At 38.5% G+C, this 17,836-nt stretch overlaps 2 protein-coding genes across 2 annotated transcripts; one reads left to right on the top strand and one right to left on the bottom strand.

Moving 5' to 3' along the window:
• The first annotated feature begins 339 nt into the window (after window positions 1–339).
• Window positions 340–8,063, top strand: slc67a2 (solute carrier family 67 member 2). Its single transcript, XM_087803701.1, has 6 exons — window positions 340–454; window positions 1,959–2,046; window positions 2,493–2,536; window positions 3,705–3,834; window positions 4,470–4,679; window positions 5,695–8,063. Exons 1-6 carry the CDS (start codon window positions 359–361, stop codon window positions 6,471–6,473), a joined length of 1,347 nt encoding a protein of 448 aa, XP_087659827.1. The 5' UTR covers window positions 340–358; the 3' UTR covers window positions 6,474–8,063.
• Window positions 8,064–8,203: 140 nt separating this feature from the next.
• On the bottom strand, window positions 8,204–17,224 carry slc9a2 (solute carrier family 9 member 2). Its single transcript, XM_087803699.1, has 13 exons — window positions 16,749–17,224; window positions 16,467–16,681; window positions 15,392–15,640; window positions 13,142–13,392; window positions 12,861–13,078; window positions 11,645–11,844; window positions 11,483–11,572; window positions 11,348–11,418; window positions 10,713–10,880; window positions 10,537–10,642; window positions 9,602–9,718; window positions 9,457–9,544; window positions 8,204–8,941 (listed from the first exon to the last, which is right to left on the bottom strand). Exons 1-13 carry the CDS (start codon window positions 17,011–17,013, stop codon window positions 8,586–8,588), a joined length of 2,394 nt encoding a protein of 797 aa, XP_087659825.1. The 5' UTR covers window positions 17,014–17,224; the 3' UTR covers window positions 8,204–8,585.
• Window positions 17,225–17,836: the final 612 nt, after the last annotated feature.

Below are 17,836 nucleotides of genomic sequence, written 5' to 3'. Positions count from 1 at the left end.
ATGCTCTTTTAATTCGTTTTAAGTATAATAATTATAATAGCCTTAAAAGTTTTCGCAACCCGGTGTGTGGCGTCACTAGGTTGTACCATTCACAGTGAGGGGGGAGACAGAAAAAATAATAATTTGAATTAATCAATTATATGTCCACACACGAGGCTGCTTAGTAAGTAGGCTGGTAAAAGTGTTGTAGATTCTAAAAAAAATCCTTCACATCCCTCACATTTCAGGAGATATTACTTGAAATTAAAACGGGATATCGATTCCCCTCTTCACATTGAGTCCAGCCGGGAGCCGCAGACGTGCTGAGTTGTTGCTATATATTAACAGCAGATCGGCTCAGTTCTGCTGGAGGAAGAAGATGAACAACCATAACAACCACAAATGTGGTAATTCTTCTTACACACCGCATGGAAGGAGATGGATCATCCACTGCATCTATGTGGTGGGCTTCATGGTGAGTGAACATGGAACACATAAGGTCTATATGCTTCTAAATATGTGTTTATAGAAGAGAGCAGAAGTTCAGGAAATAGGTAATAATGGACAATAATAATTGTCACTTGATAATAAGTATTAGAACCATAGCCGACAGTCATACGCGTATAACTACACAATGTAATAACAGTGGTCGAAGTCCAAGTCCAACCATGTGTTCCTTTTGGTTGCAAATAATGGTTTGGTTGAAGTATTTATAAGTTTAATCAAATTATATAAAACTTGTTTTTCTTCTGTTTGACCCATTATGGGTCACTTTTTGAAGAATAAAGATTGTGTTTCTAAAACATGTATCTTCGATATTGGATGTCTGTCTGAAGATGCATTTTTTTCATTTGAGGCCACAGATGTGCACAGATGTTTAACAGAATTCTTGCAATAAGTGGGCTTTGTTTCGAATGTATCTTCACTACAATGTTGTTAAATAACCTGCTTTTCTGGATATATGACAAGAACATTATTTTTTACTGGGAAAGTCCATGTTAAATATATACCTGTAAACTTTCAGATTAAGATAAAATATAAAATGAGATAATATAGTAGCAAATTGACCACCGTTTGAGACCAACAAAGCACTGTGTCATTATAAATGATATATATAATAAATTGTATCTTTGTAACATCTGTTTTTGTCAAGACAGACGGAATGTTAAAATGTTATAACCTTAAGCAAAAGCATATACTATAATACCAATACTAGTCAACAGTCAAAATGACATATTGCCTGTTGTGACATGTAAAGTGTGGTTCATATGCCCTTTACTACAAGGTATGCTGTGTTTGACCATTTTCAAAGCAGAAATTCAAGTTATACGAGTGACAACTGAAGTAGAAATGTTCTCTGTTAACACAAAGAGATGTAATGTTGGATATTTAAGCATTTAACTAACAATTCCATTATATACTATCCACCGTTGAAATGACAAGAAATGTGCAACTTGAAATAAAGTTAGTCCCCTTCCTTCATTATGATTTACACTATAAAGTCTCAAAGAAAAGGTCATTTTGTGCATTGTTGTGGTGAGGTTGTCTTTTAGATCTTGAGAAAGTCTATGTAAGAGTTAAGAGAGAGGAAGTGGGGTACCGATAGGGTTGGGAGAGAAGTATGTGAGGGTTGTGCTGCACATGTATGAGGACAGTGAGACAGGTGTGCTGTAGAAAGAACAGATACAGCTTCTTACTGGATATAAAAATACTCTATTAGGAAGCCATAACATTGAGATTATCCTCCCAGCTGTCTGGTTGTTCGTAATAATCCTTCTTTGAGTCATTACTGTGGCTGGGGTACTGATATTAAAGACCAACTCCTATGGAATTTAATGTAAGTAAGTAAGTGATTAAAAGCTGTCTGTCCTTTAATTTAGGGAGAGTGAAGAGAGCTGCAGAACCTTCCTGTGATACCAACCTGCCCTCGCACAGTGCCCAACTACTAACCTTCTGGACTATCACTCTCTTTTTTCCAGGACCTGTTTGGAGTGAGCATGATCATACCACTGCTTAGTCATCACGTGAAAGCGCTCGGAGCCAGTCCAACTGTCGCTGGTATTGTAGGTATGACATGTCAATCACTCTTGATGGTTCTGTCGGATTAAACGTATGTCTGAACACTGTTATACGACTAAGAATTGAAGTCTTGTGTTACTCCAACAACATGTATAACTTGTGTCACACAGCTTTAATCTTGATATAATTGCATTAAATCACATGTCCTTGTGAGGTTTAACTAAATATGAGCAAGGTTTGTCCACTTCAAGATCAGAAAGAACGACAAATGAAACAGTTTAAGTGTATAAAGAAAAAAAATTAAGAAAAGATGCAATAGAAGTGGCTACACTTACATTACTCTTATTAGCTTACTTGAGTTTAGTAAGCTTGTAATTACTATTGATGTGGTAGTTTAAATTGTGAACAGTGTTTAAGAGTAAGAAAGTGAGTCAGAAAGTCAAAAGACACAGTGTTTTCAGTAAAGGGAGTTAAAAACGATGTATCTGTTGCAGGCTCTACGTATGGCATCCTACAGCTCTTCTCAAGCACCATCGTGGTACGTCTCGCTCACATGTTTCCTCTCACTGCAGCGCTCACATTGAAAGTGCTTTCTTTAAGTGGTCGCTTCCATTGTCATCTGTGGTATTTCAGTGAGACAGACGATGGCTGTGTGGAACTGCTTGTGGTCGCACAACACCTTCAACGCTCGGATACTTTATCTTTACTATCTTGTTGAAGTCGCTCGATGGATGTATTCCCACCGTGTTCGATATGGAATATATTTGGCATTTTAATGTCCCTCTCACAAGCTAAACATCGTCGAACTGTTGCGATTTCCCTTGGATTTTCACAGCAGTGCGCGGCTCCAGCAATTGGTTTAAATCGCAAGGCTCATGCAACAAATTTGACCAGATAAAGGAGTCTCTTGTTGGCTCCAGCGTGCGGAGTGGCTGAATCTTGAAGAACGTGGATGTGCACGAACAACTCCTGCTCTATGACTTTTTTTTGACCAGGCCTCTTGTAGAACAGAGCAAACTCAATTGGTGCTAATGCAATTATCCCATCAGATGTGTGTTTGTGGGAGAGTGAGAAACAGTTGTGCGGTACATCATGTACAGGTAGAATAACGAAATGTGTTCTTTCTATATTTATATTTAGGATAATGGTGCCATCTTACCAGACTAATCCAATCGAGCACTGAGCAACTCGCTCTTACTTTAAAATTTACACCAAGCTGTGAAACTACCATAAGTGGCAAATAGTTTAACTCTTACTCTTGCTTTGGAATCTGACAGGATGAATATTTAGTTTCTATGTTGTCCAGGATCTTCTGCATGTCACATGATTGGCTGAAAGTTTATTGTTATTGACTGGTGGCACTATTATACCAACATAATGTAATATTGAATTTAAAAGGCTACCAATTAAAAAATATTGAATTTACAAATTTTATTTTTGAGTGATTGAAATAAGAATAGCAAACATGATTTCATTTATATTCATTTTGAAATGTTTCTTTTCTTTAATTAAATTATAAAAACCAAACACATTAAATCTTTTCTGAATTATTACATTTGAGTAGAAGAATAAATATGTCAAAGCTTCAATAAAACAACATTTTAATAGAAAATGAAATGTCAATTTACTTTTGGCACTGATATACTTTTATATGCTTTTCATATCGTGTCAAACTAATATAGATGTTTTAATCCGTGTGACTGTAGGGCAGCTGGAGCGACGTGGTGGGACGACGGTATTCTCTGCTCACTTGTCTACTGCTGAGCGCGTTCGGCTACTGTTTGCTCGGAATATCAGCCTCCATCACTTTGTTTGTGCTGTCAAGAATTCCCGTTGGTAAGTTTGTCCAAAGGTCATATGACCTTTCAGGTCTATGAGGTTTTACACAGATGATACTACACAATGCTTAATCATTTTAATGTTTTTTACTATTCATTTTAACTACATATTAAAGCATATGTAGTAAATTCAAGGCTTCCTGAATTTTTTATAGCACCATAACCTGCTTTTTTCTCAAGTTTTAGTGTAGAGTGTCCCCTGAATGAATAAGTTCCTTAACTTATCTCTAAATGAGAGTCCATTGAGGGGTAACATTTAAACTCCACAGCAGCTGCAATTACAACTGGCGTGTTGATGACATTTGTTTATTTGGGTTAGATGAATGGATCGATAGAGAGATGGACATATACTTAATTAATCGTACAAATTAAGAAATTCACATTTCTAGCAGCATCCCTTACAAAGAGAAAAAGCATGGAGCTTTAAAATATAAACAAGTTACTTACATACTTACTTGTATATCAATGTCAGATAAGATGAATACAAAAGTGAAATCCTGATAAAATGCACTTTTTAGTTAAAAATATCAACAATAATATATCCATAACTATTTAAGTGACTTCCATGACAGATTTATGATTGAATATGCAGCGAGAGATTAATTTCAATTCAACATGTACTGATCATTCCAGGGCTTTTCAAGCACTCCCTCTCCATCTGCAGAGCCCTGCTGACCGACCTGGTGTCCGAGGCAGAGCGCCCCCTAGTCATGGGACATTTTAATGCAGCCTCAAGCGTGGGCTTTATTTTGGGCCCAGTTGTCGGAGGATACCTCACAGAGCATGAAGGCGGCTTCTACACCTCTGCTTTCGCATGTGCATCCATTTTCCTCATAAATGCAGGTGAGCAAGAAAAAATCCTTTTTCAGATCACATTGCACCTATTGTTTTTAAGTTATAATAGATATATGTCATTTTTCACACTTGGATGATGGTGTAATCAAATACATTTTTCCAGGAATAATTATTACAGTCTTAAATTTTATCTCCTGCTATAAACGAAAAGTAAAAAAAGATATTTGAGAGTTTTTATTCATGGTTTCTGCAGATCCTTAAAAAGTCTTTAAAGGCATTAAATAAATAAAAATAAGGCCTTTATTGCCAGTAAACATTCATAAATTAAATAAATCATGAAAAGTCTTAAAAATGAACAGACATTTTAAGATGTTTTTTTAGTTTCAAATCTCAAAATATCCCTAAACATTTTTCTTTTTAAATAATTTACAGATTGACTGAACAACAATAGCGGAACTAATAAAAAGTGAAGTGGTTGCAGCTTGGACTCTTAAAGGGCACACAAACATTTAAAAACACGCTTAAGTACAATTTAGGTCATCAATTAACTGCTGTGTGTTTTTGGATTGTGGGAGAAAACCAGAGTGACTCGATTAAATCCAGGGAGAACATGCAAAAAGGAGACAAAATGCTGTAATATATCTAAAAAAAATCACAGCAAAGAAAAAATAAGAAATGAAATGAAATTCAACTGATAAACTTTAGTGTCAATTATTGAGTAACTGTATATTTTTGGTTGTTGGAAGAAGTTCAGTATTTAACAGGCCACATTGGAAATGTATTTAACAAATTCAATATTGTATAACAGAGCCACTTGAATCATATAATACCACGTGTGTGAAGCTCAAACCCAAATCCAGTTTGCAAAGTCATTTTAGTTTGCCTGCTTTAGTTAGATTAAATTAGTTAAATTTAAGATTGTGTTGATGCCAGTGGTTAAGATAAGATAAGAAACGATGAATATCAATGTGGACCATTCTACATTAGCTGTTAAAATTAGGGCAAAGCGATGATGGGACAATTTAAAGACGTTGAGATTCATTGATCTTGTGAACCTTCCCAGGGCTGGTGTCCATGCTGCCCTGGAAAGAGACCATGCGTTACTGTAACAACACCAATGGGACTTCAGCCTTCAAGGAAAAACCATCGAGCAACGGCTTCCACACAAACAGCCACCATCCTGCAGAGAAGCATCGAGGAGGTCTTGTTTCGAGAGGAGCGTCACTGTTGCAGCCAGCCTGGGAGCAGCTCTGCTCAGTAGGCTCCAAGATCCAAAGAGTGGCCTACTCGGACATGTGGGATCTGTTTCTGGTCCGACTGTTCATGGCCATCGCGATCATGCTCTACTATAGTAACTTCTCTCTAGCTATGGAGGAGCGTTTCTCCCTCAAGCCGAAGGTGACCGGTTACCTCATCAGCTACAGCAGCACGTTGGGAGCGTTGGCCGGCTTCCTGGTGGGTCCCGTCACCAAACTGTACAGGAACAGGATGTCGACGTTACTGCTTCACTCCTCCATTCTCACATGCTCGCTCATCTTCCTGTACGCCACGGCGGCGAGCGTGTGGCAGGTTCTGCTCACCTCCACTTTCTTCGGCATTTCCACCACGATAGGAAGGACTTGTGTCACCGACCTGGAGCTACAGCGAGGAGGCGTCCAAGCTAGCGGGACTCTGATCGGAGCAGGGCAGTCGGTCAATTCTGTAGGCAGAGTTCTGGCCCCGCTGCTCTCAGGGCTGACCCAGGAGTACAGCCCCTGTGGACCCCCGAGCCTCGGTGTGGTTCTGGCTGTAGCTGCTGTTTGTCTGCTGCTGGCTAGAATCCCCAAATGGAAAACAAAATGAAAACATTGGGTCGAATACTGACTGATTTATTTTACCGAAACTTGTGACATCATCACAAACTTGTCTCAGGGAGTAGTTTTTAAATCTTGTCTGGCTTGGAGAAGGATTTTAAAATGTCTTTTGAATGTAATCATTTGAAATTAAGTGATTCCTGCGGCGAAAAAATTGGCGCCAGTCGGTGTCAACATACACTGGAAATGTACTTAAATGAGGTTAACAGCATATTGTGCATTTGGTTTTAAAGATTCATAAAACTGTTGGAGGTGAAAAGTGTCATTTTAACTTTGATTTAATGATACAAAGACTTGTTTAGTTGAAGTGGATACCGATTGAATAAGGCACAGTTAAAGTATTTTGGGTTACACACAATGTTGACGTTATTTTGGTCAAACATTGAAAAATTTGAACTTAAAAAAAAAAATCAGTGTTTATGGTAGGATTGTGTTTAGAATACAACTTTGGCTATAGGTTTTAACACTTAATGTTGGGTCAAAAGATTGTGAAACGAGAGTGTTCAATGATTTACATAACCTACGTATGTTAAAGAGCACAAAACCGCGTCTAACGCACATATTTAGATGATTCAGCTGTTGCTGTATCATGATACAGTGAATTAAATATTTAATTTTAGCCCTCTCAGCTGCCTCATCAACCCAACACTACTGTTTACTGATGCTTATAACAAAAACAGTTACAAGCTTGTTAGCTTGTTTATAGCTCCTAATGTTTACATTTAAATTGAAGATTGTGTTGGTAAAGGAGACTAAGCTTCTGTCGCTTTTCTTTTGTGTTGTGCTTCAGCGAATCAGCAAGTCCATATTATTAGGGTTTTCCTAAACTTAACTGTAAAAACAATCCACCAATAGTCCTGAAACCGCTATATACAGTTAACAATGTTCACGAGGCTCTATAAATGTCAGCCTTGTTTGTTCAACTATGAAAAAATGCAGAACATTTTTGAGTTGGTGTTGATGATGGGACTCATCGAAAGGGTTAGTACTGGCACATACAGTTGCGTCAAAATGTTGTACAATGATTTAATAGCTAACTTATACATTTTGTTTACACTTATACTAGACCAGCTATTGAACCATAACAACAGTCAATGACAAAGAACAGTTGATCAGGAAACTGAATCTAAGTTTTCTTGATCTTCAGCTTGCAGGGCAACAGACCACTCACATACCTAAGCCTTTATTTTATCAACCTTAGATGAATCTCGTGAAAGTACAGAGTTACCGACTCCACAGATCTACCAAACCAGATTAAAGGTTGGCTTAAATCTACTTTTCTTTCACTTCAAAGGAAAGGTCATGACTAAAGTATTTTGGACGCAGCTCTGATTAAAATCACACTGGTGCACTTTTGAGTTATTTATAATCTTTATTAACACTTTTTTTTGACATTGATGTGATATGTGATGCATATGACCTTTTCCGGATCCACAGTGAAATTGATTTGTTTTGAAAAGATTTATACAGTTTAATAAATAGCGTTTTGTACGACTCTTTCTTGCCTTTGATATTTTTTGTATTTATTTTTATTGTTCCCACTAAATATTTGTATCTTTAATTAAAAGATGTTGCTCAATTACGTTTTTTTATGATCAGTAGATCATTTATAATTTCCAAATTGTTAGGTTTCTTTTTTGGACACGTTTAGTTTTATTTAATGCCAATATAATCATTATGGAGATTGGTACCAGTCACAACATACATTTGTCCAGTCGGTTAATTTTAAATAAGTTTAATTTAAAAATGCTTAAATACGACAAAAAAAAGACAAATAAACAACAGTTTAAAGCGAGTGACAATACGGTTGCAATTAAAACTAGTACCCGCTTCATGGAAATGACCAAAAAAAAGAATATTTACACATAAAGATGGTTGTAAAGTTTAAAGCCTAAACATAATCATACTAAATATTTAAACGAGAGAAATCTAGAGCATGTTTTTAAGACGCATGTGCAGTATATGCAGGTGCTCCAACAGAGGGCGCTAATGAGCCTATATTTGTCAGTCTCCTTGTAACAGTCTCCTTGCCAACAACCAGTGCTGGTTTATCTTATCCATACCAATATAAATACAGTTCTTGTTCATCAAAAATCCAAGATCACTTCTTCTTGGGGATCCACTGAGGTCTCTTGAGCAGTGGGTTTCGTACAGTGACCTCTGTGGGTTCTGCCGCCCAGGCTGGGGTTGGAGGCTGCTGCTCGTTTCTCAAGTTATCCGAGGCGCCGTCGTCGATTTGGAGTCGAGGGCTGGGCAGGCGCGAGTCGCTGGAGGAGGAACTCCTGTGCCCTCTCCTGCTCCTTCCACTCTCGTCCAGAAACTCCACAGAGATCCCCTCTGCCAGAGTGTCCAGCCTGTGCAGAGGCATCATGGCTCTGGAAGAGGAGGTTCGAGCAGGCGGAGCGAAACGAGATCTTCTTGAGGGGTAGTTCACCTCAGACATGGTTTCTTGATCATCTGAGGAGATCAAAACATTACGTTGTTAAAGGACTATATTGCTCAGATGCTTCGTAATTTCTAATGTATTACTAATGCTTTTCATGTACACTTGCTTCTTTCTAAAAGTAAACAGTTGTATTAAAGATGTTTTTTTCATTAGAGCAAAGTCAAATTATATCATAGAAAAAAAAGGATTTTAAAATTCATGAGTGAAGTTTCATCTAGAAATATGAAAGGTACAAAAATTGTTGTTTTAAGATGACTATACGTTTGATTATACGCCAACACTAGCTAGCACTGGCATCAATGACACTTTTAAACAAATGTATTTGCTTGAACTAGATTTTAAGTTAAAGCAATGAGTTCTGGGTCAACAATCTAATACTGAAATAGTTTGTGTTTAAAAGACCATGTCATTTATTTCAGCTGGAAGAAAAAGTAATCTCTTCACTGTTTGTAAGCAGGAAGTGCCAACTAAAGAAATGAAGAAGTACGTGTGAATATAAATTGACATGAATCACTGAGGAACTCACTTAAATTGCCAGATCTTAAAACTGGGAGTTCAGAAGTCAAGCTCTGCCCAGCAGGAAGCGAGAAGTACTTTTGGGATTTGGGCACCATCTGAAAAATATGAATTCAATTAAAAGAGTTATTTTTGCAAATAAACTTGTGACTCACCGGAGATTTGAAGCTCCCCGGCCGGATGCTGCGTCGGATGCTGGCGTGACGCCTGATAAGGATCTCTTTGGTGTGAGTGTCGTTGGGCAGGGCGTGTTTGCCCGTGAACGCCACCGTCTTCAAAAGAAGGAGTTCAGAAGGTTAAACACTTAGACTGAACTTCATGAGTCAGATTGGAATCACATGCATCTTGTTTGTGCTCCTCAAAAGTATGATGCCATGAACGGAAAAGTACCGACGACTCAAGTGTGTTAATGCAAAACACAACGTCCATGCAAAACAACACGCCGGCTGCTTTGACTACTCACAATAATGCGTTGACAGAATTTGGTACAAACCTTAGTTCACCCTTAGAGAGGGATTCTACTGCTGAAGAAGTAAAAACCTTGCTAATGTAGGATACACGAATAAATTGCTTTCCTGTATCCATTTTATGAAATATTGTTGATTGAAATTAACTCAATGGTGGCAAATTGTAACAGATTCAGAAGCTACTTATGAACACCGAAGAAATATTTTATTTTCTCATCAGCAAAATATTTGAACACCATGTTCAAATCCTTATTTTGCAGAACAAGTTCTCTCAAAGTTTGCCTTTGCTTCTGCATAATTTATGATTTAAAAAGTTTTAAAGTTTTTTTCAAACTGTTCTGAAATAATGAGTAATGCAGAAAAAGCATTTTGGGACACAACAGCAGGAAATAAGGAGGAGGGTGATTTACTCGCAATGACTTATGGGAAATCTAAAGAGTAGTCGATCTGAGAAATGTTAAAAGATTAAGTTTAGGCCGTAATGGTTAGAAGATACTTCAACAATCCTCAATAAACAGTGACTGACTGTAAAAATATCAGATCACCTAAAGATTAATCCCACTGGTGATACCAATACTAAATATTTACGACTTTAAAACAAAAGTTAAAGATGGAACTTGTACCCGCTGTCTGATCTTGTACATGTTCTTGGATAGGATGTCGTGCATGTTCCTCAAGTCCGGAGCCAAGAACTTCTTCCTCGGTTTAGAGGAGACCTGCTTTTCCTCCCTGTGGACAGTTGAAGACAGCGTCATTTGTTGTGTTCTCTCATGTGATCGCACCTCATTTTTTAACTCACTGGAGCGACAGGATAGACGGAGCCGCGCTGATGTCTCCAGAAACGTTGTCCAGGATCTCCATGGCGTTCTGCAGCTCCAGCTTCTTGTACAGCGCCACGATGCTAGACTCGGCTCGGTTGTCCCGGATCAGAATCCTTCGCAGGATTCGATTGTTGAACTTCATGAACCTGAAATCGAGAGACATTGGTCGGATTGATTAGAGTTGAAGCAAATATAGGTTCTTTCTTAAGTTTCTACGTTTGCTCCAACATTTCATGGAGTTCTTCTGGGCACACAGATTTACTTACAAAAAATAGATTAAATTATGATTTAAGTTTCGGTAGTGTATGTTCCATGTAACCCACAGGTGGAAAAGGAATTATTGTTTATTTATGTTTTTTTTTTTAAGGTTTAACAAATATTTTCATGAGGAGAAACTAAACTGATATTTAATGTGATTAAATGTTTTACTTATTAAGTCTTGAGGAAGAAAGACTCATGGCGGGGGAAGAGGAACTCGACACCAGTCTAGCTTAAGCCATCAACATTCCCACACGGAAGGAGGGCGGACAATAGCTTCGTCAAACAAAACCATAAAAAAGGGAACCTGAGAAGAGGAAATCTAAACTGCAGGTTTCACCGGAGCCAGTCTTACTTGTCCTTCCAGTAAAAGTGGCTCCACTGTCCACATAGATCTTCAATGCCGGCGATGGTGTGCTCCATCGTCTGTGGGGAACCAAGGAGAAACTTGAAGTACAATATCTAACAGAAGCTCTGACTTGTGTCGTACCCTGCAATGAATTTCCACGTTGATGGTGTCCAGATTTCGATTGGTTCTACGCACGTTGATGAACTCGATCAAAGGACGGATGCTGATGCCCTGAAGATAGAACATGTCACCTTTGTATTAGTCAAAAGACCAAGTTACTAACTGAGAGGTTATTGGCATCACCTGGATAAAGACGGTGAAGATGATGATGGCGATGGTGGCCGTGATGAAAAGTTTCTTTCGGCCGATGTTATCAGGAAGTGTGAAGGCCAGGGCGAAGGAAATGGCCCCTCGGAGACCACCGTAGCCCAGACCGAACTGATCCTTCAGGTTAAAGGGGATGGTGCGGAAGGGGTTAATGATCTGAGTCAGCACCATCACTCCTGAGGCAGAGAATAAAGAAACTGTTACACACAAAGTTTCATGACGCATTGCCTGAATTTTGAACTTTAACATTGAAGTGTTTACATCATGGGTTTCAAACCCAATTTTAAAACGGGCTAATCATTTTAGCTAACAAGGTCATTGTCCAAACAAATCTATATTTACCAAGACATAACCTGGAGTATGTGTGTGAGATCATCTGTTCATATCTTATTATCTCTGAGGTTGATTGATGATGAATTAATCAGTTCATATTCCTTTCAATCCAATATAGAATGTTGGTATAATAGTTCCACCAGACAACATCTGTGCTTTGGAATCCATGATGATGAATTAAGTGTCAATTGTATAAAAAAAAAACACAAATTCAACCATATCAGATCATAGTGTATCAATATACAAATTATTAAATTCAATAATTTCATGAAAAAAATCTCTTTAAATATAGAAAATAATTGTTGACATCCATCTTAAACACTGGCATATTTATAGGTTACCGTCTCAAAATGAACATTTTTCTACTTTTGATTGTGAACCAACCATCCAGCGAGGCACATAAAATGACAGCCTAGAGTTTGACACATTCTTTTCTACAAATTTTAATTAAAATGTTTATTTTCAGATCAATTCCCAGAAACATAAAATGCTAACATACCCGGGGGTAATTGCTAACAAATCTTTTACTTATAGTGATGATAATGATGATATTTTTTGGGACAATCTAAACAAAAAGGAATTAAAATACTTTCCTCTTATCTTCTTTCAATTGATAGACACCAATGACTATAGTACAGTTACTCATAATTGCTAATGAACAGTTCAATACAGTAGTAATAGGAAGAAATATTTTTTATCTTCTTCAGTCTGACTGTACCTTAAAATTCCATCAATGCAAGTGATGTTCAGACCTACTAAATGGATAATTCATCATTGACATTTGCTCTTCTAACCACTGAATGCTTCATTAAACTAAATCAAACAAGCTTCACTCAGAGACACAGAGACAAGTTCTCACCCAGGCCCCTCCATAGAAAGGCGAACAGCAGCGTGAACAGGATGTACCCCCAGTTCAGATCGTGCTCCGTGGTGATGGTGACGACCCCCAGGAAGAAAAAGATGAGGGTCTCAGAGATGGAGCCCAACATCTTCACCACATGACGGATGGTGGTGCAGGAGCGCTGGGAGACATTCTCCTCCACGTAGTACTTCATGGTGAGGGCACAAGTCACGATGCTGTGGGGACAACAAGATGTTTTAAAAAACTAAAACTAGTGATGGTTTAGTCGTCACACTTACGCCATGATGGAGGAGATGGCGAAGAGCTCGGCCACCAGGTAGGCCAGGTAGCTGTACATGAAGATGAAGAGCGGCTCGATTTCTCTGACCCTGGAGGTGAACCTGGTGGTGAAGGAGGCCACGAAGCCGAAGAGTATACCGAAGCCCATCCCGCCGAGGCCGACGACGAAGAAGCGAGCCACCCCCAAAAACACATCCACCGGCTCCACCACTGGCATCTCCGCCACAAAGTTGAACATGTTGTACAACACCTGCAACAGACATGGGCTTCTATTGACATCAGGGCTCAAGACTCAATCTGATTTATGACAATATTGATCATCTGAATAATCCTAATATTGGGACTTAGTATATATATTTTTCCAGAACTGTTGCAGTGCGTTATGGGATTTCAAATTATTTGCATGCAAAATATTGAATATCTTTACTGGATAATGTTTGTATCTCTAAAAGAAAGAAAAAAAAAAGTTCCTCATGTTAATTTGGATTGGAGGAAGAAACTGTTACAGCCAGTTAAACCCGTTTCAAAATAAATACGGATGTGAGAGACTCGTTGATCCCTGAGGAAGCACATTTAAATGTCCCTAACACATGTGACAGATTTAAGAATCTTTGTTGACATTGCTAATAAACAACCTACATGTAATTGTTGCTATATTGATCACTTTAATTCAGTATTGTTGAACTTTATTTTCATAACCGTGACCAAATATAAGCATATTGAAGAAAAAAAACTTTAAAACTTTTTAAATAATAAATTATGCAGAAGCAAAGCTTAGTTAAACTTGAAATGTATTTCTGGACGCAATCTCCTGCTCATCTGCTTAAATGTTGTGAGTCCGCTTGGCTACTGTGTACTAAACAATAAGATAAAAGCAGGACCATGTAAGTGGTTGGGCGAGTCCAAGTGCCATATAGGATAAGAGGTGGTTGAGGGGGGGGGCGACTTCTGTTTCAGTTTCTCTTCCTTCTTTACAAACAGTTCACCTCAGAAACTGGTTTGGCAGCATCAAGGCAAACAATGGTTCCCGACTAGCGGCTCACTGACAAACTAAAGTTGATAATCCAAAATTTTACCGTTAAATTTCTACAATAATAGATGATTTTAATATTAGCATTATTGTAGTCCACGTCAGACTCCTCACCAGCATTTAAGACGGGGTTTTTTTACTTCTAGATTTTGATGTTCATGATCAGCTTTTTTAAGTGTCACAATATCAACATGCTCTAGAAGTTTCTGGACAGTCTTCAATCAAAGCGCAAATCATCAGCTTCTCTGTCAGATGGATTGAAGTGCTAGTCTAGATTTGGACCTGGACCTGGCCTCAGGTTCGACCCACTTGGATTGTTTGTGGTCATATCAGACAATCATGACAAGAAAGAAAAGGGGCAACTATCCTCTGATGAAACCTGACCTGAGCATCTAAAGAGCGAAGACAAAAGCTTCAGCCGACACAAAAACAAATTTGTATCATCAGAGATGAGCTTCAGTAGAGGGTGGAGGTTTAATAGCTTGCACAACAGATGCTAGCTCATGCTTAAGCAAACATTTTAAACAGAAGAGGGAATAAAACTATTTACTATAGCTGGTGTATTTCTAAGAATTGAGCCTTTGTAGATTAAACTGAGAATCTCCTAAATCTTTTTAATGGGTGTGTTATATAAAAAAGCCATGTGTTTAAGGCCAACAACCTCGGACATGAAGCATATAATTTGTGACTTTCAAGCTAAATCGAAACCAAAAAATGACAATAAAGTGAAACTATTTCAGTACGTCAAATGAAATGATAAGCTAGGTGTTGATGCTTCATGCTAGAAACTGAACTTTAGCCTGAACATTTCGAAAGACATCATGGAGAATGAAGTTTGGAGATCCTCGTCATTGAAGCAAATTCCACTTGAGTTAGCGCATACCTCTGCCAAGGACATTGCCTTACACAACACAGAAATCAAATAAAAACAACTGAAATGTTTTGGGAATAGTGTTGGCTAAGTGAAAAAAAATGAGGAAGTTCCAAGTTCAAGTAGGAAGTTCAACGAACTGCTTCAATGAAAAGCATCTAATTCGAGTTTCATTGGCTCTACAGTGAGTCTATACCAGTGGACCTTCCTCTTCATCTCAAATGTCAAGAAAACCAGCCTCTGACAGCTTGAAAAAACCATTCTCTCTCTCACCCGATTTCATAACGCACTGCAGTGGAAGCTCTTAAACCAAAAGGTTTGAATCAGGAAATACCACCAACAACTCACCACAGTGACGGCGTCGTTGAACAGACATTCCCCGAACACCACGATAAAGAGTTGCTCATTGACGGACACGTCTTCGAACACGCTGAGCACGGCCACTGGGTCGACCGCTGAGATGATGGTGGCGAACAGAAGGTTCTCCTGCAGGTTAATGTCCTGAACTCCAAACGCTTCGATGTGGCAGATGGCGAATAAAGACATGCCGATGCCAATGCTGTTCCACAGGGTGCCCACCACCGCAAACCAGAAGACCTGAGGAGAGGAATTCATGTTAAGAAACATTTTGGATTTTGTTCAAAATATTATAAGCACTAATGCAATTTCATAAATCAGCTATAGCTTTACTTTTTCAGTTTTAATGATAAGAGGCAGAAAGTGTGGCCAGACTTTTAGTTTCAAGACATCATTTTCCCTAAAAATATATTCCTTTTAATGCGTATTTTATGTTTCTATAAATATTCTGAAAGACAATAATAGAAATTGATCTATTTATCCATCTATGGATGCGATTTAATCTTTGTGATTCTGAGGTTCAAACAGACACATTGGTAGCAATCTGTGTCAATAGCTTTAGGGTTTATGTTTATGCTTACACGGCATTATATCAGTTTCTAGCTTGTGGCTTCAAAATGGTGGACGAGCAGCATGTGGCTTAAAGGCTGATGATATATCAACGTTGTTGTGGGGTAAACACTGATGCCTTTAAGACAGTTCTTCTGTTTGTTTACGCAGACAAACTAACATTTTCCTCTTAAAAACTCATACTACATGAGACTGAACTGACGCATATATCTGCATCAATGATGTTTATAAAGTTTAAATGAGTCAGATGCATCCGAACCTTCAGCCACGGACAGGACAACTCCCATGATCAACAATGAAAGAGTGTAAATCACCAAAAGTTGAAGATAAGAGTCCATTAACGCAGAGAATAAAAGTCACAGTGGCAGATAATACTAAACTTTTATAGGTTTTCATGGCTCGCAAACATTTGTGGCGCCTGTAAATAAAGTTATTTCAACCACCATGAATACAAATTATCAGTTCCTTAGAATGACAAAGATTGATTTCAACTCACGGTGCCAATGTTCTCGAAAAAAGGTCTGGTGGGCATGAAGTAGCCAGAGTCCAGGACGATGGGGGGCAACATGTAGAGGAAGAAGACATTGCTGCTGAGCACAGCTGGGGGCTCTTCATTGACCGAGTGCATGATGGCCCCCACGATCAGACCAATGCTGATCAGGAGACACGACTCTGGCACCCAGATGGTGATCTTGTGGTACACATGGAACCCTAAGAGTCAAACAAATGAGGTTCAAGTCTAGAGATTCATATTTTTGGGGTGTTTTTTTTGTCTCACCAATTTTAGCAAAAGATGCCAGCAGCACCCACAGAGTGATCTCAAACGGGATCTGGATTCTGGGATAGTCCATGGTGAAAACGGGTAATCTATTTATCTCCGGGTCAGGGTAGGCCTGTGGGTCGTCATTGCCGGGCTTGATCGGGGGCAGAATCGTGACCCCTGGGGTGGGCCGCGGAACTTCTCCTCTGGACCCATCAAGAAGGATTAAAAATAAAGTGATAAAAAGTCCAATTCCTGCTCGCCTGGCGACGCGTATATCCATCGTGTGTAGAAATAACGATTCCAGAGATAAAACAGACGGATTCACTTCATTAAAGCTATAAAAAAAAAAAAATCGACTATACTTTGCTGCTTTTAACAATTTAAAGCTGTAAGAACAAGTCCCTTGAATGACATCAAGCACAACGTGGTTTGATCCACATCCTGACGTCCTTAAACTGCGATGCCGCACACCTGAGATCCACCTGAAGCGCTTCCACGAGTTCCGTTGCAGCCTGGGCGCGGCCCCGACGCTCACGCTGTGATTGGGCCCCTGTGGGATTACGAGGGTGGGATTCTGAGGGACATTCACGACCCACTCAGGGGTTTCGGTGGCACCGAGAGTATCGTCTTTAAACGGCGGTTTAAACAGAGGATATAGTTTAGGTTGACATGTACAATATTTAAATATGTAAAATAAATCTAGAAACACATATATTTAATAAACGGCCACTTAGATTCCACTAAGTAACCCCGACATGACAAATTATATGCGTTAATAGTTTCAAAGAATAATAAGAAATAGGGATTCTTATTCTCTCGTAGTCAATTTGGAACACATTATGATTTGTCCCTAGCACACAAGAAAAATGTACTTCTGATATACTACAAATAATATACTAATAATAATGACAGCAATAAAAACAAGCATTTATATTTATAGCAACTTTTGAAAACGAACGAAAATGTTTCTGTAGACAAACAAGATTATATTAATTATTTAAAATATAATTTTATTTTTTATATATTTTATTTATTTAATAGTCATTTTGAATTTATTCATTATAAGAAAACACTTTAATTAATTAACATGAGTGACTCGAAAT

The sequence above is a fragment of the Callionymus lyra genome, chromosome 12 (genome assembly GCF_982586985.1).
Source record: "Callionymus lyra chromosome 12, fCalLyr1.hap1.1, whole genome shotgun sequence".
Classification (NCBI taxonomy): Eukaryota; Metazoa; Chordata; class Actinopteri; order Syngnathiformes; family Callionymidae; genus Callionymus; species Callionymus lyra.
The sequence above is the reverse complement of the archived record's forward strand: the minus strand, read 5'-3'. Positions and strand labels throughout refer to the sequence as shown.